At 51.7% G+C, this 22145-nt stretch overlaps 1 protein-coding gene across 6 annotated transcripts in view; it reads right to left on the minus strand.

Moving 5' to 3' along the window:
* Positions 1-22145, minus strand: part of DPP6 (dipeptidyl peptidase like 6) — a 571444-nt gene that overhangs the window by 269783 nt on the left and 279516 nt on the right. The window contains exon 1 of one of the 6 annotated variants that reach the window (XM_019742501.2): positions 2889-3307. The exons of the other annotated variants lie outside the window; for them this stretch is intronic. Within the exon in view, the coding sequence (XP_019598060.1) occupies positions 2889-2945 (57 nt within the window). The 5' untranslated portion in view covers positions 2946-3307. Of the gene's footprint in view, positions 1-2888; positions 3308-22145 lie in introns of those variants that run through there. 6 annotated transcript variants of the gene reach the window in all.

A 22145-nucleotide genomic window follows, 5' to 3' on the forward strand; every position in this document is an offset into this window, starting at 1 on the left:
AGAGGGGGGGGTCCTGGGGTGCAAATGTCAGGCCCTTTCCACCCTGATTTTGTGATGCATGAGGCCCTGTGTGTGTACACACACACACACAATCTGCCACTAAAAAATGACCGCTGCTCAATATTGGAGCCAAAATGTGTCACGATTCATTAGGAGTGTGCAGACCTACTCTACGACTGCTCAACAGTATCACCGGTCACTGCTTTCCAGTGTTAAGTCACTTGGAATGAGGACAGCAGATTTTAAAACAAATCTGTGCTTTTATTTATGTTAAAGGGAAAATCCCTTATTTGGCTCAGAAAGGATTTAGTGTGTTTGTGAGAATACACTAAATGTAAACCAAATCAGCCTCAGCTTTTTCTACGTCACCTACTAGGCTTAACGGGGTGTGCGGTGAACCCGGGGGCGGGCCAATGCGGTCTCAGGAGGCGCGTCTGTCATCCCATTGGCTTCAGAGCTAAAGGAAGGACCAGACAGGGAACCTGAGAACCCATTAAGAGCTCTGCGGTCTGAGCACATAAACAGTTCAAATGCCTTTTAAAAAAATTGATAATGAAAGAACAAGCAACCGTCTTTATGAAATAGGTGTTTTACTGACCTCTCTGTGTTTTGAGCAGTTTGTTAAGATTTGAACTCAAGTCACGTACGGGGTGTTTGTTTGAGAGGTGAGAACTCTGTGCTCCACCTGGCTTTGCTTCTTACTGAAAATAAGACCGAGCCGGGCCAGCAGCTCTAATGCGTCTTTTGGAGCAAAAATTAATATAAGACCCGGTATTATATATTATATAAGACCTGGTATTATATATTATATTGTATTATATTGTATTACATTGTATTACATTATATTATATTATATTACATTATATTATATTATATGACCCGGGCTTATATTAAATTAGACCGGGTCTTATATTAATTTTTGCTCCAAATGATGTATTAGAGCTGATGGTCTGGGTAGGTCTTATTTTTGGGGAAACACGGTACTTGACTCCTGTGTGGACCCTCTATTAGTTGAACTTTGCAGGGCGGGCTCTGTGCATTTCTCAGTGTCAAGAAGACGCCGCTCTGAGAATGGACGTCCCACCTGCTCTCTGGACCCATAGCCACCTCCGCCATCACACACCAGCTGTAAGATCTTCCATGATCAAAGCAGGTGCGTGTATGAGGTGTTTCCAATGACCAACAGGCATTAAGTCAAACAAGAGCTCACGCATCCTCCAAAACCTCACACCGAATTATCTCCACTCTCCTGGCAGGTGGAGGTATCGGGAAAATGACAGCCAACCTGCAGGAGCCATGGACCTTTGTTTATGTAACACAGACGGGGCGTCTTAGTGCCCGCCCTTGGGTTTGGACCTGTGAATGGCAATGTGTTCGCTCCCTAATTATTACCTCTGTCCCGTGGTCAGAAATGCTACGAGTCCTTGCTGGGGGAGCCTGTAAGCTCAGGGCACGTTTATGTCACAGCTAGTTAGGGAGCGGAACGGTCCTGAAAGGAGGCCCTGTTGGTCACAGAATGCTAATTCAGGGTGGACATGTTTCTTTAGGGAACAATTGTGTAGAATTTGTTTTAAAGGAGGAGGCCTGGTATTCTGCTTACTGGCAGGCCCAGCGTTCACTCTACAGGGACCATCAGCTCTCACACAACCTCTGCCCCTGAATATGAGAATTCTTAGATTTCTGCATTTACAAAATCTTCTTCCCAGAAGAAATCAAATTGCATTTAAGTTCTCCAGCTGATGATGGGGGTGATGCTACGAATAAGATGGTCTCTCTTTTTTAAATCGAAAATGGGCTTTGAGGAAACAACCCAAAAAAACACAGCTGGCCCTACATACAGATCCTAAGTTCCCTTCACACGGTCTCTGAATAGTTGATGATGGGATTGTCACACAATGTCCCCAAAGAGGCTCTTTGCTTTCCTGAACTCTAGAGGGGTCTCCTTTCTTGGCCCCAGTCCTAGCAAGCACAGGCCTAACATAATCACAGAAATCAGCGGATGCTGTTGATTTACCAAGCTTGAGCAAACTGCTTTGTGAATCTGCTGGGGTCTCCCAGGGGCTATTTTAATGATCTGCCTGAGGAGAACTAAGCAGTGATTAAAAGATAAGCACCCTCCAGATCTTCTGAGAATGGAAGTTCGATATCTGCACGAGTGGTAAAACCCAGCTTGCCGGAGACGCTGCCGGTGGTGGGCCTGTTCCCTGCAGGGTGAGCGGCTGGCCGCCCTGGGCCCTGTGGGCACCCCAGGGGCAGTCCTGGCACCCTCGCCAGCCCTTTAAGACCTGCCACCTCTCAGCCGGGGTCCCAGTGGACCCTGACTCTGCGTCCTCAGCTTTTCTCACAGGGAGAGCCTGCCCAGGAGAAGCAGCAGCTGTCTGTCATTCCTTCAGAATCACTTAAGGAGAAAAGGAGGAAAGGGACACCGCTGGGAAGAGAAAAGTCCTTTAAACATAGCACATACATCTGCTTGTGACTTATGTTTGAACCGGAGCAAAGTCCTACCAGATGGAGGGTCACAATAAGCTGAATTTTGAGGGGGCGCTGCCCACCTCCTCCATCCCACCCCCCAGAAGAAAAGCCCAGCAAGTAGTGGAAACCTTCACAGCTGACACATGCTCCCTCAGGCAGCTCTGCCCAGACAGGCCTTTGTCGGAAGGTCCCTTCCCACCAAGTTGACCTCAGCAGATGCTCCCGGGGCCGCGCGAATGGACAGACCAGGGGATCTTTTAAAAATAGAAGTGGGGAGGGAGGGGGAAGGCAGACCCCTGCGGCAGCCACTCAGCACCTTATTCCACAGCCCTGCTCTGCGGCTCAGGGGGCCGCGGTCATCACCAACACAACCGGCCGAGAAACACCGCTCACCAGCACACACGGCGCAGCGTTACCTGTTCCTGCTGCTGCGCGGATTTCCCCGGAGCGTTGGGCTCCCTGGCGGTGGTCATGGTCTCCGGGCTGGGGCGCTCGCCGGCGCGGGGCAGGCGCGGCCTGACGGTCAGCGTGGAGCCCCCCCGTGCAACCCCCCCCGTGCAACCCGCGGGCTCGACGGGGGTTTAGTCCATACTTCCGACCCCGCACGGCTATTTTGGGGAGGATGGGAGAGGGAGGGTGGGTGCACCAGCCCAGTTTCCCCTTTCAGCGCCAAGAGCAGAGCGGATCCGAAGAGGGCAGATGCTACGGCTTAGAGGGGCCTCTCCAATTAGCAGCAGCCTCTGCAATCGCCACAGAAACCACGGTGACTGCTTAGCAACCGGCAACTGGCGGCGCCGTGCAGGAAGGGGACCCGAGCGCTGCGCGCCGCCCCCGCCCGCCTACCCGCGCACGGCGCATGCCCCTGCGGCCCGGCGGGGCTGGGGAGGGGGCGCCGGGGGCGGGGCTGGGGCTGGGGCGCCGGGGGCGGGGCTGGGGAGGGGCGCCGGGGGCGGGGCTGGGGAGGGGCGCCGGGGGCGGGGCTGGGGAGGGGCGCCGGGGGCAGGGCTGGGGAGGGGCGCCAGGGGCGGGCTGGGGAGGGGGCGGGGCTGGGGCAGGGGCGCCAGGGGGCGGGGCTGGGGAGGGGCGCCAGGGGCGGGGCTGGGGCTGGGGCGCCAGGGGCGGGGCTGGGGCGAGGGGCGGGGCTGGGGCGGGGCGCCAGGGGCGGGGCTGGGGAGGGGCGCCAGGGGCGGGGCTGGGGAGGGGCGCCGGGGCTGGGGGGGGCGCCAGGGGCGGGGCTGGGGAGGGGCGCCAGGGGCGGGGCTGGGGGGGGCGCCAGGGGCGGGGCTGGGGAGGGGCGCCAGGGGCGGGGCTGGGGCGGGGCTGGGGCTGGGGCGCCGGGGGCGGGGCGCCAGGGGCGGGGCTGGGGAGGGGCGCCGGGGGCAGGGGCGCCAGGGGCGGGGCTGGGGAGGGGCGCCGGGGGCAGGGGCTGGGGCTGGGGAGGGGCGCCGGGGGCGGGGCTGGGGAGGGGCGCCGGGGGCGGGGCTGGGGAGGGGGCGCCGGGGGCGGGGCTGGGGAGGGGGCGCCAGGGACGGTGGACGGAACCGGGCAGGGGACCCGGAGGGGGTGGCGGTCCATATCCCCGGGAAGTTGTCGCCGCCCTCGCGCCCGGTGCAGATGGCCGAGCCTGCGCCCCTCAGCAACGCTGCCTGGCAGGTCACACCTGGGCGGGGGGCACGACGGAGCCACAGAAGGATCTTCTTTGTTTTCCCTTCTGCCAAGTGCCTGGCACATTTGAGAAGACAGGTGATCTGTAGGCACCGAAAATGACATCTTTTCTGTGTGCCGCGTGAGTTGTGCAAATGCGAGTTGTGGATGGAAATCTTGGCCTTTATGGTCCTTAAAATTCAGAAAACTTATGTTTCAGTTTTAACTCCAAGAATCTCTTGTTTCTCTTGTAAAATCAGTCAGAACCTCAAGGGTGTCTCTTAGTTAAAAGAAAATTTAAAAAGCCTGTGGGGTGACCTTACAGGAAGGGAAGGGCTCCCTGCTGTGTCTGGAGCTCAAGGAGAAGCAGGGACAGAGGTGGCAGTCCCGCTCTCCCTGCCTCTGGTCTTTGCTGCCTTGTCATTGGGGGGGGGGGGGGTCCTGTCCCTCCCAGGCTCCTACCCCTGGGCGACCAAGGTGGCCAACAGAAGAGAAATACCATGTGGGGAGCCCTGAGTAGAGGTCCACTAGCTGACAGTTTGCAGGTGGCTTTGCAGAAAAGCGGACGGACCTGTGCCAGAGGCCTTCCGCCTGCCCCTGGGGGTATGAGGCGCCCTCTGTTCCTCTCCTCCAACTCTCCCCGGCCTTGACCCTCTGCCGCCCCCAGACGGGCTTCAGCTGGGGCACTTGCTGGCCTGGGAGAGCGCAGCGGCCCCCACACAGCACCAACAAACACTCTCCGGGAGAAAGCCCTTCCAGATGCATTGGATGTCCTTGCCTGGCTCCTCTGGGAAGCCCAGGTAGCTCCTTGCAGACAGAAGGCAAAGGAGACAGGTCTCCATCGGAAAGCTGTTTAAGAGAAGCCTTCCCTTCCCTGCTCAGCTACTTCCCAAAGCCCCCTGGCCTGTTATTTTACAAAACACACACAAACCGGCAAAATCAGGCGCTGTGTCTTTTAGGGCTGGCTGGTGAGCTGCCTGGTCACCTCTGCACAGCCTGAACTACATTCTGGTCTAAGTATTTCCTTGGCACAGATTCCAGAAGGTCAGCATAGGCGGGTGGGTGCTGCATGGTTTGGCCCTGGGTCCAAGAAGGGAGCACCCCATGGGAGACCCTTCCCACAGGAAGGCTGTGGTGTGTATAATGTAGGCCTTTTGTCTCGACCCCCTGCAGAATGGGAGGGTTCCAGGGCGGGAACCCCGGGCGTGTGCATCCCTGTGTAATTCATCTTTGTGACTCCACTCCCAGAGTGTCTAAACATGAGTTATTACCAGTGTTGGCTGACGGGAGTGTGCCAGCACGCTCTCAGGGGAGTCCTTGTACAGTTCTAGCTCCTCAGTGAAAACGGAAGCCACTGATTCCCCAAACAAACCTGCTGCGGAGGCAGAGACTCGGACGGAGGCCTGGGCAGTGAGGTGGGTGGCTACTCTCCCCTCACACACCTGGAGCACAGCAGCCCCAGGGGGACCCTGGTGACGGGTGTGATCAGCAGCCAAATGTCCTTTCACGGTTTCGGTCTCATTCCTGAGCATCTCAGAACTGGCCTGTCCTCAGAGCTGAAACCCCTGAGGTGGGTCACACTTTAAACCACCATCTGTTAACATCTCTGAAAAGATCCCCTGCGAACCCACGGGGCCGGGACCACCACCCAGAACAGGGACGAGGGTGGGGGAGGGGGACATAAAGGGAGCCGGGACCCACCCCCTCGCCACTGTTTCTAAACTGAGTTCCTGGTACCCGTTGGGGGATCAGATGTGTGTGGTGGTGACAACAGGAAACCCCCTGGGGCATTTCTGTCTGTCTTACTTCTTCATGGTAAAGACCTTGAACATTATTTTACATCTAAAATGAATACGGATGTAAGGCAGACTTTACACATCCTTGCAAGATTCTGGCGTTTTCTGGCCCTGGGGCCCCAGAGGCCAACTTTTCTGCATACTTGACAGTTGACTCCTTTTAGAAAGAAAGGGCAGGACTTCCTGTGAAAGGCGATGACAAAGATGAGCCTGGAGGAGGTCACTTGCAGGGAGCTAAGCCAGTCTCAGGACAAATATGGCAGGATTCCACTTCTGGGAGGAATCTGCTCTCGTCCAACTCCTGGAAGAGAGGACCATGTGGCTGCCAGGGGCTGAGGGAGGGGAAATTGGTGTACAGTTTCCATTATGCAAGATGAGAAGTTCTAGAACTCTGCAACATCGTGCTTCTCGTTTACAATACCACACTGTTCACTTAAAAATCTGTTAAGAGGGTCGGTTGAGTGAGAGAAAGGCTGCCCTTAATACATATTTTAAAATGAATCAGTAGCCCTCCAGAGGACAGACACCTCAAGTTTATCCTTCACGCTAAAAGTATGTGAGTGTTACTATGGAGACGGAGGGACCCATCTCCAGGGAGAGACTACAAGTGAACTCTCCTGTGTGTTATCAGACATCAGCCAAGACTCATGGGTCAGAGACAAGGTTACCCACCGGCAAGGATAGAGCTGCCCCCCACCGCTGGGCAGACCAAAAATAAAAGGAATTTATAGATACATTTCTGGAAAGCAGCATATAAACACTCTGGTTTTCAATAAGTATAGATTGCAGGAATACAGCCCAGAGGCGAGTTAAGATGAGTCCAGTAGGGGTAGCAGTGTAGCCAAAATGTGTGTCTACACCCCTTCCCCACACCTTTCTCAATGGGAATTTAATGGACACCAGACATACCTAACAAAGGGAGAAAGTCAGTGCTCTTCTGCCTCCATAATGATGACAATGACAAAGGCCACCCAACCCCCAACACCTCTGTGACGCAGGCTCTGGGATGTCCCCCATTTCGCAAAAGGAAATTGGTATTTAGAGAATTTAAATAGGAAACCCATGGTTACCCAGCCAGTAAGCAGTCAAACCAGAACTTAATTCTCGTGGGCAGCTCAGGTGGGGACCACTCTAGTGCAGCCTTGAGAGGCCTGGAGAGACCGGTGGAAATATTTAACTGGTCTCTGTGCTCCAGGGCGACATGTTATACATAGTATCTTCACCCTTTAAAATCTCTTAGATACATGTTGCGTTAATTTGCTACAGCCACAACAAAGTAGCACAGACTTGGTGACCTACACAATAGAAATTGACTTTCTTACAGTTCCGGGGCCTAGAAATCCAAGATGAAGGTGTTGGTTCCTTCTGAGGCCTCTGTCCTTGGGGGTCTTCTCCCCGGGTCCTCACATGGCCGTCCCTCTCTGTGTGTCTATCCTAATCTCCTCTTCATATAAGGACACCAGTCAGACTGGATCAGGGCCTCACCTGCATGACTTCATTTGACCTTAGTCACCTATTTATTTTTTTACTTTTTATTTACCTGGAGTGAATCACTTTTAAAGAAAATGGAAGGGCACATAATTTCCACATACTACAAATATTATTCAGTAACTATCGCCTGTTCAAGACAACTTGCTTATTTATTTTTCTTCTCTCTCTCTCTCTTCCTGTCTCTCTTTCTCTCTTTTTTCCCCCCAAAATTTCCTTTTCTTCTTATTAATTTTTATCTACCTCCCCACCTCTCTCCCCTTTGGCAACCATCAGCTTGTTCCCTATCTATGGGTCTGTTTCTGTTTTGCTTTGTTTATTCATTTGTTTTCTTTTTTGATTCCACATAGTCATATAAATGGGGTCGTATGGTATTTGTCTTTCTCTGTCTGACTTATTTCACTTAGCATAATACCCTCTCGATCTATCCATGTTTTCACAAATGGCAAGATTTCATTCTTGTTACTGTTGACTAATATTCCATGTGTATGTATGTACCCATCTTCATCGATTCATCTCCTGATGGAAAGCTCGGTGGCTGCCACATCTTGGCTATTGTGAATAGTGCTGCAGTGAACGTAAGGGAGCAGATATCTTTCTGAATCAGTGTTTTGGATTTCTTCAGGTAAATACTCAGGAGTGGAATTGCTGGGTCATAAGGTAGTTCCAGTTTTAATTTTCTGAGGAACCTCCACTCTGTTTTCCATGGTGGCTGCCCTAATTTACATTCCCACCAACGGGGCATGAGGGTTCCCTTTTCTCCACATCCTCGCCAAAATTGGTTTGTTGATTTATTGATGACGCCACTCTGACAGATGTGAGGTGGTATCTCACTGTGGTGCTGATTTGCATTTCCCTGATGATTAGTGATGTTGAGCATCTTTTCAGATGCCCGTTTGGCCATCTGTGTGTCTTCTTGGGAGAAATGTCTACTACTAATCACCTCTTTAAAGGTGCTTTCTCCAAATGCAGTCACCGCTGAGGTACTGGCGGGTTAGGACTTCAACATAGGAATTTGGGGGGAGGGCACAATTCAGCCCGTAACACTTACTATGATGAGGAAATTGAGATAGAAATGATTGAGAAGCACGTCCAGAGTCACGGAGGCAGGAGTCCGGGCTTTTAGATCCAGCGCTGCTCATCCGCATGTTTGCATCACACACACGCACACACACACGTGCACACACACGCACACATGCACACACGCACACACACATACACACTTCCCAGGTCTCTTCAGACACTTGGCACAGGACAGTCTTTCCTAAACTCTCCGGACCAGCATGGCTCCTGACACCCAGGCCTCTGCCGAGCAGCAGGCAGCCGGACGGTCTTGCTAAGGCTTCTCCTCTGGGCGAGAGCCCCCTTTGCGTCTAGCAAGGATCCAGCCCACATGATCCTGTTTCAACGCCTGTCAGCCTTTCCCAGGTGATGCTCCTGCTGCCAGGGGTGCAGGGAGAGAAGCAGCTGCCAGGGGACGGACCTTCTCTTCAGGGGGAATGTCTGAAGCCGCAGCACCCTGAGCGAGGGGTGAGCTGGTGCCCGATGCTCGGCCAAACATCTCTTCACTGCGCCTGTGGGGGGCCCAGGCAGCTGGAGCCTGGCAGAGCCTGGGGCAGGCCTGCCTGCCAAGGAGGACGCTACCAGCTGCTTGTCTTGCCATGTTATTCACCCCCATTCTCACTGGCACAGTTGCCCAGTTCCATTAAAAATGTCTGAGACACTTCAGGTGTTTGCAGGTTCTCCTGGATAGAGGCTGGCTCACGTGGCCACGCTGATGGAGCCACGGTCCTCTCTCCCCTCCAGGTATGTCTGACCAGGGCAGCTGGCGCAGGCTCAGCTAATTAGGCTTGTTTGTAGACACGCGGGCCTGGATCCCTCTGCAGCCAAACGCAACTGCTCACTCCTCTGATTTCCAAAACAGTTTTGCTTCAAGAATCCTTCCCTCAGCATCTTTCCCAAGCACTTACTATATGCAGACAACAAAACCACCTACATGAAAGAGGCACGCTGGCTGCCGTGTTGCTGTGAGGTACAGGTCAGAATGTCTTTAGAGTAGGATCCATGAAGGTTTTCCATTTTGTAGCATTAACCCTCTACAAGAGAAGCTATCTCTAACTTACAATTCCCTGAAAATAGAAAAGAATATGGGCAGCCAGTAAACAGTCCCTGGAGAGTCAGGTTAGGATTCAAAAACAGAGAGAGAGAGAGATTGATTAAGGTATTGGCTCACTTGACTGTAGGGGTTGGAAGGAATTTGCAGGACAGAAATACAGGGAACAGTTAATACTGCAAGTCAAGTTCAAAGGCCATCTGGAGGCAGAACGCCCTCTTCCTAGGTGGAGATCTCCCTTTTTTCACCTATAGCCTTCAACTGATTAGGTGAGGCCCGCCTACATTGTGGGGGATGATGTTTTAGTCACACTCTGCTGATTTAACTGTTAATCCCACGCACACACGTGCACACGCACACACGTGCACACCCACACACATAAAACCGCCATAGCAACATCTGATCTGACTGAAAACTGGGTACCACGGCCCAGCTACATGCAGAAGTGACTGGCAGCAGGGTCTGTCAGTCAGGATGAATGTCCTTAGTTTCCTCTCCTCCTCCCTCTCTTTCCCCATCTCTCTACCTGGAATGCTTGCTGCGGTCTTGCACCATGAGACCACGACCCTTCCTGGGAGAAACAGAGGGAGCGTCCATGCCTGAGTGTCCTGTGGGGGCTGCCATAGCATCCCGGCTGTTCACCTGCCAATTTTACACACAGCAAAAATAACTGAAGTGCCGTTTTCTGTGAGTCCCTGTTCTTTTAGGTTTTCGGGCATGGCACGCACACCCACGCTGAACGCCAATTAATAAGGTACAAATTCCCCTTCTGTGCGTCACTCCTAACAGCTGTGTGAAGGGGGTCCCCCTAAGGTCACAGCTGATTAAATTAGGAAGGAACGGTAGCTGATCTGTCTTATTAGACATACTATTTTAAAAATTATGCATATTTAATTTACATGGCCTACCTCCATGTCATATTATCCTTCTTCATCTGTCGTGTAAGGACCTTCAACAGTACAATCCCAGTTCTTCCCTTTCAACGTTTACGTTGTTGTAAGCCATTTCATTTTTACGCTATAAACCTACAATGCTTTAGTACTATTTTTGACTTAGCGAGTCAACTATCTTTAGATCTATTAAACTACGTCAAGTTCTAGATGGAGCCAACAAGTGAGCATCGAAATCAGGGTCCACAGGCCAGTACTAATCCGCTTCCTGTTTTCTTAAATAAAGTTTTACTGGAACACAGCTGTGCCCACTCATGTATTGTTCAATGGCTGCTCTGTACTACAACGGCAGAGTTGACACTTGTGACGAAGCCACGTGGCCTGGAAAGTATAAAATATTTACTGTCTAGCTTTTTGCAGGAGGTTGCAGACCCCTGGTCTCAAGGGACTCTGTGACATGTCATCTTATATGTGCTGACACTCAGCATCACCAGTTCAACAGAGAACAATCTCCAGTATCCAGGCAGACTCTCTGCCCTACGCCCCAAAAGGCAAGATAATAGGAAAAAATACTAACACAATATTAATACTAACTGAAAAGACTACTCAGCCTGGCAGACGTGACTCGCAGGAATATCTGTGCTCGTTTCAACCGTTCGCCTCTCATGCTGCTTGCCGAGTACGTCTCATTTCTTGTACGGTAAACTGAGGCCGGGCCTGAGTGTGCCCTCCAGTGTGTACGTCCTGACAGCGTCCTCTGTAAATGTCACAAGGGTTCCTGGAGGCAGGGTCGCCTGAGGATCTGAGACTCCTGGAAGCATTCAAGCGCTTTGCCAAATGCCGACCTCCCTCCCTTAGAGGAAGAGATCAAAAGCATTTGGATAAACGGAAAAGGTGGTGTATCCAAAGGAATTCGGTGACAAGTCACATTTGAATATTTTCATCTTTTCTTTCCCTAAAAGACGGTTCCCTTGCTGATCACAAACCATTAGGAGATAAGGTACTTCTGACCACTCGTCCTGGGGGCCACGGCCACCGGGTGTTTGGCCTGAGCCAGGCGTCCAGCTGCATGTAAGTCGGGAAGTCTGCTCTCGGGGCCTCACAGGGGAGGCAAACTTGTAGTAACAAATACACGCCTTTAGGTCCTGCCTTAGGAAATACAAGGAGAAATGCAGGGGGGGGGGGGGATCCTGGTGGGCGGGGCTGTGCGGGTGGGCGGGGCTATGCAGGTGGGCGGGGCTGTGCGGGTGGGCGGGGCTGTGCGGGTGGGCGGGGCTGTGCAGGTTGGGCCCCAAGCGATGTTAATTAACAACTGAGTACTCGGAGCAGCAGGGACGGGTCCTAAACAGTGTCAGGGCAAAAAGGAAGAACTATCAACACTTATTTGCACACGCATACATAACTACAGAGGCATGTAAATACACATTTACATAAGTACACGTACACAAAACACATCTACCTCTAGCTACATAAACTCGGACCTTTCAACAAATAAAACACATTCCTGCAAAACGTGTGTTTTGCAAAAATATAAACAAACAAAGAGGTCCCCATCAAACATAATGTAGTGTTTGCTGGTGATGGGAGGGAAAGGGGAGTAGATTATGAGCTGAGTAACGAAAAAGGAAGAGCAGGAGGAGGAGCAGGAAGGAGGGAGTGTGGAGAAAAAGGGACTCAGGGAAGAAGGAAGGGGGCGCTGCCGGGGCCGCTGAGGATTAACATGCTACGGACTCCACTCTGTAAACCTCATTTCCTGCCCCGTAAGGAAGCGGGGAGGAAGTCAACGCAATAGGCATCAGAGCCCCAGCAGCTGTTCACTGACATTAACCCTGACAACAAGCCTGGGAAGCAACAGCTCTGATGCTTTACTTACAGATCAGGAACCTGGGCCTTAGAACAGGCCATTTGCACAGACGGTGGTTTGACTGCGGGGCTTGGGCGTGAATCCACATCTAAGCCGCCCCCCCTCCGCTCTGTGTGTAGGAGAACCACGCTGTCTAAGTTAGGCGTCCCCTAAATCAGCCTCCAGCTGGAAAATTCCATTTTGTCAGTCTGGGTAGATTTCCCAATGTCAATAATCAAATTTCTGAAAATTTCTATTATTGAGAAAAGACCTTTGAACCAACTCACACTTATGTTCACACCCCCGTTTTCAGACAGCAGATTCACTTCAGCTGTGACAGGGACCAAAAGTAATGCTAACAGTGTGACGTTCGGAAAACCCCGTTTTCAGATTTTTGCGTTTCATCCCAAAGTAGTTTAATTCCATTCGAAATGCTTTGCCTTTTTGTCTCCCCTGACCCACCCCGCACCTGTAAACAGGGCCGCAGAGCAAGGGTACACTGGCGCCCAGGCAGGTGGGCCGCACGAGCTGGCTGGTCACAGCTGGTCCCGGCCGGGTACACCCCTCTCCTCCTCGGGCCTCTCATGCCACCAGGATGACCTTGGCAACAGCAGCTCTGAAGACGTCTTGGTTATGGTTCTAACGGCCCCAGTTGACATTTCTGGGGCTGTTTACACGGCCCTTGTTTGGTGCCAGCTGTGGAAGTGACTCTCACGTTTGTGTAACACAGGCATGGGGAGCGGGGACTTGGGAATTTCACTGTCACATTGTCTCCAGTGGTGGTTCAGAAAGGCCATCCTGGGTGGGGCCCCCTGGGTGATCCTCCTGGCGTGGGTGTGGGCTTTCACACCGTCAACCTCTGCTCTCCTGCCCACCTGGCCTAGGTGTGGTTGTTTAGCAGGAGGGCAGGGGTCAGGAAGTGTTTTCATACCCGTAGAGGAGAACATGTCTCATGGGGCAGGTCCCCAAACTTCTAAGTTCTCACGCTCTGTTTTCAACACCAAATAAAGGAATAAGCAGATCCCTGCAGAAAATTCCCAGAGAAGGACCAGTCAGTGACACCCCTATTGTCCAGCTTTGCAAAACACATCTGGGATGGTCTTGGGGGCTGAGTGTCAAGGACGACATCAATGACATCCAAATGGGCCACTTGAAGTTAGAGACACGTATAAAACAACGGCAACCTAAGACACGATGTTTTCTCTTGGAAGGCATTGCCAAAGCAAGGGCATTCACTCAGGAGAGCCAGAGACCTCGATGTCCACCAACACACTAGCTCCATCTCAGCCTCTTCCACTTGGCGAGCTCCTACGCATCCTTCAACACCCAAATAGAAAGCCACCTCCCCCTACCCCGAAGGCTTGACCTCTGGCCCACTGTTTTCCCATCACACCAGTTATGTCCCACGCTTGGGTGGTGTCCTGGTCACATCACAGCATCACTGCCCACTTCCTGCCCGGCTTCCTGGCTGCCTTGTACGTTTTCCCAGGGCAGGGCCTCACTAACATGAGCTGCTGCATATCAGTTAAAGGAGTGGGGTCCGAGGTCAGAATAAATCCCAGGTCTGTCCCCTTGCCGGCTCTGCGCACACACTGAGCGCAGGTTTCAGCTGTTAAATGAACACACGAGAAAGAGGCTTGCTGAATGCTGTCAGAAGTAAGTGACGTGAACCACGTCACCTGGATACGTAGGGGAGAGGCTCGATAAACGGCACTTGTCCTTGCTGGGCTGAGACCACCTGAAGGGCCTGTCCTCTTCTTAGCACACAGACAACAACGAGTGTGTCAGGGAGAAAACTCGTGGAAAACTCGAGAGTCTCCTGGGCTGAAATCAAGATTCTCTGTCCCCGCGATGCATGGGGAGAGGTCAGAACCAGGATGTCCATTTTCAGCAACTCACGATTAGCAAGGAAATGCAGACAGAATCGTTACACGCAGCGCTCCTTGTGGAGCCTTCTGGGGCAGCACGGTCTCAATCTACGCGTCACTGATTGGTGGGACGCAGAACAGCAAACACGTACGTGTGTTCTGGGAGCACAGATGAGGATCCGAGGAAGGAAATGTGGGATGGAATGTAGGAAAGGCACAGATGCCAGATGTTTTCAAGTGGTGCCACAGGAAACCTTACACACGGCCAAGACGGCGGGGTGGGGGGGCTTCCCTAAAACTTGGGCTCTGGCTCCATCCCTACCCCACCCCCTTCTAGCCTCCAGCCAGGGCACCTCCCCGGCGTCTCCTTGCCTAGAGTTGCATGTCACTGGAACAAAGGGCTCCACAGCTTAAAACACCTGAGAACCACCGAGTCCCTCACTGAGGACGACCCCTTTTCAAAGGAGGAAGAACCACGACCACGCACGAGAAAAACACCTCTTACATTACAGAAGTCAAAGATGAAACACACGAGGATAGATTTCATCAATTCCTCAGACAGGCATAAATTATGCGCCTTACTATGTCTTTTCTAAGCGTCTCCTTTGCTGGAAGTTAGAACTAAGTGATAGGCCTTGAGCATTAGAGCCCAGCCGAGCAAATAATGACGAAATCTCCAATGTGAGTGTTCAATGGAAAGGCGGCACCCCCACACTCCCCCACAAGAACCAGAAAAGATGACCACTGGGTGTGAACCCCAAACCAACCAAATGAGGGCAGCTACCCCCCTAAGATAGTAAAACACAAGATTTACGTTATGAGATGAACTCACTCCGTCACTTCTTGTGTCAACCAGCATAAGCAGAGAGGGAACAGAAAACACCGGTGGATACAGCTCTTAGTAAGGGTATTATTCTTTTAAAAACCTTCGTGAGAAGGGTCCCCGGGGCATACGAGAAAGCCACCATCCTACGCTCTGTGAGCAGCCACAAGAGAAACTGCCTGTGCTGGGTCTGTGTTCTCTTTTCTTCCACAGCATTTCTCTCCCTTTCTGAGACCGTTCCGAGCCCGTAGCGCATCCGGGAAGCCTCAGAAGCTGAGCCCAGGGCCTGCTCCACAAGCGGCCTGAGCCCCAACCCTCAGTATCTGCCCATCTCCAATGTGTCCACTCGCCAACAGGATATCTTCAGACAACCATTAAGGCCCTTGGGCACAGAGGAAATGCAAGGGGCCTGTGGTTTCCGAAGGCTTGTGTAAGAAGTCCCATTGGAAGAGTAGGGGCCAGGTGGTCTGTGGAGAAAGGGCTGGCGGGGCCATTGTGCATAAATAAAGGGGTGGGGGATGCAGAAGAAGGTTCTCTGAGGGGGTGGCAGGGGTTGAGCCTGCGGGCGGTGGGTGCGGTAGCCCAGAGCAGGAAGGCTCTCGTTCACCAAAGGTACCAATTCTACCCTGCAGACAGCTGAAGATGTTTCGGCACTAAACTGTCACAAGCAGATTTTTCACTTAGAACGGTCTCATTTCAGAGTGTGGAAAATGAACGGAGACAGAAACAGCAGTTTAGGAGGTTTCTGGAGTAGTCCCAGCAAGCGGGGAGAAGTGCCTGCAGGAGCAGGGGCGGCGTGGGGAAGAAAGGAAAACTAAAGTTGTGTATCAGGGCAGAAATGAGCGGATCCGTTGACCAATTGAGATTCGATCCATTGCCTTTAATCACTTTAGCTACATCAACACAAATGAGTCTCCGGAGGGCCCAGCACCAGGCACTGGGCACATTAGAAACCACCGTCATTTAGTTTCACCTTTCTCTCGTACTTTCCCCTGGCGCTGCTGTGCCCGGGGGGAACTTATTAATAAGTGATTTCGTGACGATGGGGACGAATGGCAAGGATCACACCTCATTTATTTTTCAGCATCCGCTCCATCTGGTCCTTCTGCCAAGCATTGTCCTTTCTCCCAGTCCCTGCATTTCAACCTGAGGGCTCCCTCGGCTGCTCGTGTGAGGAACCTTGTCCGTGGGCTCGTGGGACACGCCCAGAGGAGGTGTCAGGACACGCAGACCCAGTACGCGCTGCAGATGGATTGTCTGCACCCCCAGCCCCCAATTCACATGTTGAAATCTAACTCCAGTGTGCCGACATTAGGCGACTTTGAGAGAGAATTAGGTCCTGAGGGTGGGGCCCTCAGAGTGGGGTTAGTGTCCTGTTCAAGGCCGCCCCCCAGCGACCCCTCGCTCCATCCCCACGTAAGGACATGGCGACAAGGCAGCCTATGAACCAAGAAGCAGGTTCTCACCAGACACTGTCGGCCGGCACCTTGACCTTGCACTTCCAGCCTCCAGAGCTGTGAGCAACACATGTCTGTTGTTTAAGCTCCAGGCTGTGTTCCTTTTTCCTTTTCTTAAGGACAGAACTCTTAGAAAATAGATCAAACAGCAGAGGACAGGCCCAATGACATCTGTCCGTCTGCATGACCACGCGACACTTCCCTGAACCAGATGATTTCGAGTGTTAACTTGGGGTACTTGTCACACTGAGTAGAACTTCTCCAAAGCTAAGGAATGAAACGCAGCCACGAGGCTGGATGAAATCGTCCCCTGCCTTTATAAAGACAGGGTCATCTGCGCTGAAACGGGACACACTTGAGAGTCAGCAAAGTTTGATTTCTCTGTTCTCCTTCTCTCGTGGTCCTTTTACATGTTTCACAAGCTGGCCACCGAGGGGACTGACCCTCACCGCACACATCTCTCCTCCTAAGTGTTAGTGTCTCCGGTCCTGTAACCCCCGTCTTGCTGGTGGGAATCTTAAGCCTTCTCAGGAGACAAACACTGTCTGGGTTTTACTTCCCCGAAGTCGAGAAATGCCAGGAGTGGAGCTGGTGGGGGTGTGGACAGTGGGATGTTGGCCTGGGGGCGGGGCGAGGAGGGTCAGGCGTGAAGAGCCGCTCCCCTGGCACTGGCTGGACAGTTCCCGGGCCCCAGTGAAGTCTGCAAGGTCAACGGGCCCCTAGCTCTCAGTTACTGGGGGAGCCTGGCCTTACGTTCAGGTCTTCTCAATAATTCCTGTGTGGAGGGGAAAGCGCTTTCCAAAGTCATCTCCTTGCAAGGTCGTGCAATGGACAAACACCCTGCTGCCTTGACCTAAGCAAGCATTCTGCTGTATTGTCCAGTCTGAATGTTCCACAGTGGCCTGAGGCACGGGAGCCTGCGTGGCCCATGCCCCCCAGGCTCAGCGTCTGTCCTGGACATGCAGCCTGGGGACAAACAAGTGTCACACACCGTTTGCTCATGGCTGCATCCAGATTCAGTGATGACAGTGTTGCCCAAGTCTTCTGACGAGCTGCCTTGGGACCAGGACCTGCGATCACGTCCTCTGTCCCTCATTTCTCCACAAACCTGCACCCATCTCAGGGAACCTTCCTGACCATTCTGTAAAATGTAAGTGCGCTTTTTGGTGCCATGATTTTAGAAAATGCAACCTATTCTTTTCCGATGTACAGCATGCAAACTATGAACTACACGGCACACTGACCAAGGGCAAAAACCATATTGAGAAATTAGCTACATTTGCTTAGAGGAATATTTCTGTGTGACAAGGAAAAACAGATGACAAATGGCTCCTGAGAAGGTAAGGAAAACAAGTTTACAGAAGGAGTCCCCACATCCTTCTTATCGTCAATTTGTCAGAGTAACAAACACCAGATTTCTTGCAAAGTTAAATTGTTATCTCACTCCTGATTCTATCATTTCTGTATCCTAAACGCTCAGTACTCCACACATATCTCATAAAGGCACAGCAGTAATAAGCAGTCTTCAAATTATACTGAGATCACTTCTGCATTGTGACATCATACCCGTTCTCCTGGGAACCTAAGAACTTAGCGTCCTTCTCCTAATTTATAATATTCCATAGGTTGCCATCGCCTCCCTGTTTAAAACCATTTCCTCCCAGAAAGTTCCTAGAGCTGTGTTTTTGAATTGTGGTTATATACATTTTATGTATCGTAAGGTTTGCCACTGTAACCAGTTTTAAGTGTGTCATTCAGTGGCAGAAAGTGTATCCACAGTCGTAGGCAACCATCACCACTAACTGTACCCAAAATGTTTTCATCACCCCAAATAGAAACTTTGTAACCTTTCAGCAAAAAGTCCTATTTCCTCCCCCACAGCCCTTCGTCATCTCCACTTTGTACCTCTATGGATGTAGCGTTTGAGAAAGTCTTTTCCACGGGCCGCTGGGCACACCTGTGCCAGGATACCCAAGCACAGCTCCCAGGAAAGTGCCGTAACTCGGGGGCTCAGCTGAGGACAGAGTGTCTGGCAAAGGTACCACTGTCAGACGCAAACTATAGTCCTGAGCCTACCTGATAGGGCCACAGACAGAACGGGATACGGAGGGAAAGCAGGTAACATGCTTGGTGAGAACATGCCAGACCTTGCACGGCCCCCAAAGTCACTCATTAGGACACAGAATCCTCTCAAGAACTCCCTTAGGCAGGGCAACTCCAATTTGGACAGGTGAGGAAACTGAGGCACAGATAGGCTGCCACTGAGACCCCGACTCAAGCCAGTGTTTGACCTTGAACCCCTCACTGTACCGTCTTTGTGTCCTTGACCCTGAGAATGAGGGGGCGCTCTTGCCTTTTCCTGCTGCATTGGAGAGAGCGCAAGCATAGAAATCTGTGGTGTGACTATAAAAAGGGGCCACTGATATAAATGCATAAATTCTGGTGCTAAAATCCATCTGTTTGGCCCATTTCCAAGCAGGTCCTCGACGAATGCCATCCTTACTCCAGAGATCTCACACTGAGACGCAAAATGCCCCAGAAATGCCGCTTGGCCTGGTACCCTAAGGGCTTCTAGTTCATTCTCTTAGGTAGTCGGGGTGGTACATCTTTGGGCTTTGTGGCTATATTTGTTTTTGGCAAAAAAATCAGTCACCAGCTATGTCAATTTACAATGGACAGGGCTGTGTGAGGTTGTGTCATCCTGTTCGGGGCTATGGACAAGTTGCGGCATGAAGAGAAGCAACCCAAGTGTGACTCGGAAATGTTCTGAATACAACGAACAGAAGCAAAGGTCACAGCACAGGGAGAAGCCATGTGCCAGTCCTGTGTGGGGCAGCCGTCTTATTCAGAGATAGGAATCCTGGCTTTTAAAACCCGAGTCTTGCTATTTAATAAGTCTACGTCTACCACTTACCAGCTGTGCACCTTTAGTCAAATCTCTTAACCTGCCTCAGTTTCCCCATCAATAAAAATGGGATGATAATTGTCCTTACCTCATGGGTGGCTCTGCTGCAAGGCACAGCACAGGGAACATAGTCAATGATATTGTAGTGACTCTGGATGGTGTCAGGTGGGGACCGACTGATCGGGCATCACCTCGTGAGGCATATACACGTCTGACCACTAGGCTACACACCTATAACTAAGGTAATACTGAATGTCGACTGTAATTGGAAAAAAAATGTTTGCAAAGTGCTTAGCAGGGGGCTTGACACACTGTGAGCCATCGATGTTATGATGCATCATTGGAACAAGGAGATGAAAAGACACAGAAAGGTGTCCAGGTAGCGACTTTCCTTGGAGCAATTGTTATCTTCCAAACGAGCTGCCATCGGGGTGGTAATGAACCGACTCATCACCATCGCTGAGGAAACCCAAACGCAAGCTGAATTAACGGCTGATTAACTATTAGCAGGCATGGTCCTGGCCTCACTTTTGATCACTAGGGGAGCCGTGCTCCGTGCCGGGGGCCCCCTCGCGAGTCCCCACAGCAGCCCCTCAGTGGTGTCACTGCCTCCCTGATGAAGGAACAAAGTCAGCAGGGACGTGACTTGCCTAAGCCCTGGACAGAGGAAGTGGAGGGTCAGTGTCAGCCCAGGTCCCGCTGTCCCCACAGATGGGGGTCCAGCACTCGTGCCACGAGGGGCATTGGGTTTAAGACGTGCTGCTTCTTTAGCTCAAGTCTAAGGCAACAGCTGTGACGAAAACCTAAAAACACCCACGAAAATAGCAGTAAGAGTGATAAATTTGCAGTTTACAGTCATGGCCTGTTGCCCTGTCACTGGTTCTGGCGTGATTCTCCTGCTGCCGGCCCGTTTGAATGCAGTTACGGGGGATAAACAATTATTTTACTCTTCTCTATGCTAACTGTAACTTTTCTTTCAAAATATCCTGCTGACTGTTCTTACCATTTATTAAGTTATAAAATGTTCCAGGCTTTGAATATGATGTAAGTGTTATCATTCAAAACAATGACCAACACGCTTATTATCTCAACAGGAAAAAAACCCACGATCGACTCCAGAGGTTTTCAGAATGGTGTTTTCAGAGGCTCACCCCTGAGCAGTTACTGAGGCGGGATCTTCACGGAAAGCTAAGTCCATCTGAGGACAACTGGTCTAAAAGTTAGACAAAATCACAGGAGCTGCCAACACGCTCTTAGGCAAGCAAGTCCTTTAAATGGGGACGCGTCCCACCCCCCACAAGATTAGAAGTTAGGTTTCCATCCAGGGCCTTCTCAGTGTTCAGTGGGTACATCATACCCTCTGCAAATAGTTTATCTTGGATCCAAAAATCAAACTAACAAGACTCTGCAATCTAAACACAATTATCATCAGTCCCACAGTAAGAAAGCCTCCCATTAATGCAAAACTACTCCTTAATCCGCAAGCATGGCGTCGTGCTGTACGTGTTACTCTGCTTATCACGGCCGCCACCTCTGACAGCCAGATTGTCATCCCCACGACACGGCCACTGAAGGCCGCCCACAACATCCTGGCCAGGGTCGGGTTTGGACCACGAAAGAAGGTCAACCACAAAGTTTTATAATCACACATCTCATCTTCTTTAATCCACACAAAACTATCGAGCTGATCAACCATGGTATTCACCATACTTGCTTCCAAATGATTAGATCTACACACGTGTGCGTTTTTGCAGACACACACATACTACATACACCCTACGTACAAGTCACACAGACACACAACACCCACCGTACAAACACACACACATACATACACACCACACACAATAGACACAACACACATAAACCACACACATACATACACAACACATACCACATACCACACTCATTCTCACCACACATACACTGGACACACACACACACACATGCATCTTTCCTTAAAGGACTGTGATTTCATGTCATTAAATATTTCACACACTTGCATACATGGTGGACACAGCAGCGTCCCTCGTGGAACCAGGCACTGCCCCCTAAGCAGCCCCCACGCCGATGGGAAGACGTGTGTGGACGGCTGGGCTCGGTAACACGACCCACAAGTCTCATCACCCACAGTCCAGGCTCCCCCTTGCACCTATTTTCTATGTGGGGACGTGGGTGTAAGTGCTGCATTCGTGACAGACAGGACACTCCAGGACGAGCACCAGGATGGGGTCACAGCGCAGGCATTGCAGCCTGAATTGCATCGCTCCTTCTGAGTCCTGCAAGCTGCTTAGGAAAACACGGCAGCGCGGGAATTCTTCCCAAGGGCTTCTGATCCAACAGCCAATGAACGTCAGGGAGAAGTTTTTGGTGTGTGAAAACTGTCTCAAAGTGTTCTGCGCTATTTGTTTTTCCTTCGCAAGTTGGTGAATGGCGGTGATATTCCAGTGCTGTGTTTCATACACATGCAGTCAGAACTGCCCACTGTTTCTCCCCTCCACGTCCAGAGAACGGCCTGTGCACGAATCTCCCATTTCATGAAACTCAGAGGTCACTTGATTCGGTTGCACGGAGGGTCTGGCGTTTTCTCTGAGTCGGTGGGAAGAGCCAATTGAGGCTCCTCATGGGTGACTCAGCAAACGCTTGGGAAATTCTTGTTAGACGGCGCTGTGTGCCCTCCACCTAGCATGTGACATGCCCGCAACACTATTTCACATTTGCATGGAAAGCAAACACATCCACAAGCCACAGCAGGACGATTCAGGACCGCCCAGCAAGGACCGAGAGACTCCTGGGCTCCTGCCAGCTGTTTAAGGTGACGTGTGCAGCTACGGGAACAAGCGGGT

The sequence above is a fragment of the Rhinolophus sinicus genome, linkage group LG11 (genome assembly GCF_036562045.2).
Source record: "Rhinolophus sinicus isolate RSC01 linkage group LG11, ASM3656204v1, whole genome shotgun sequence".
Classification (NCBI taxonomy): Eukaryota; Metazoa; Chordata; class Mammalia; order Chiroptera; family Rhinolophidae; genus Rhinolophus; species Rhinolophus sinicus.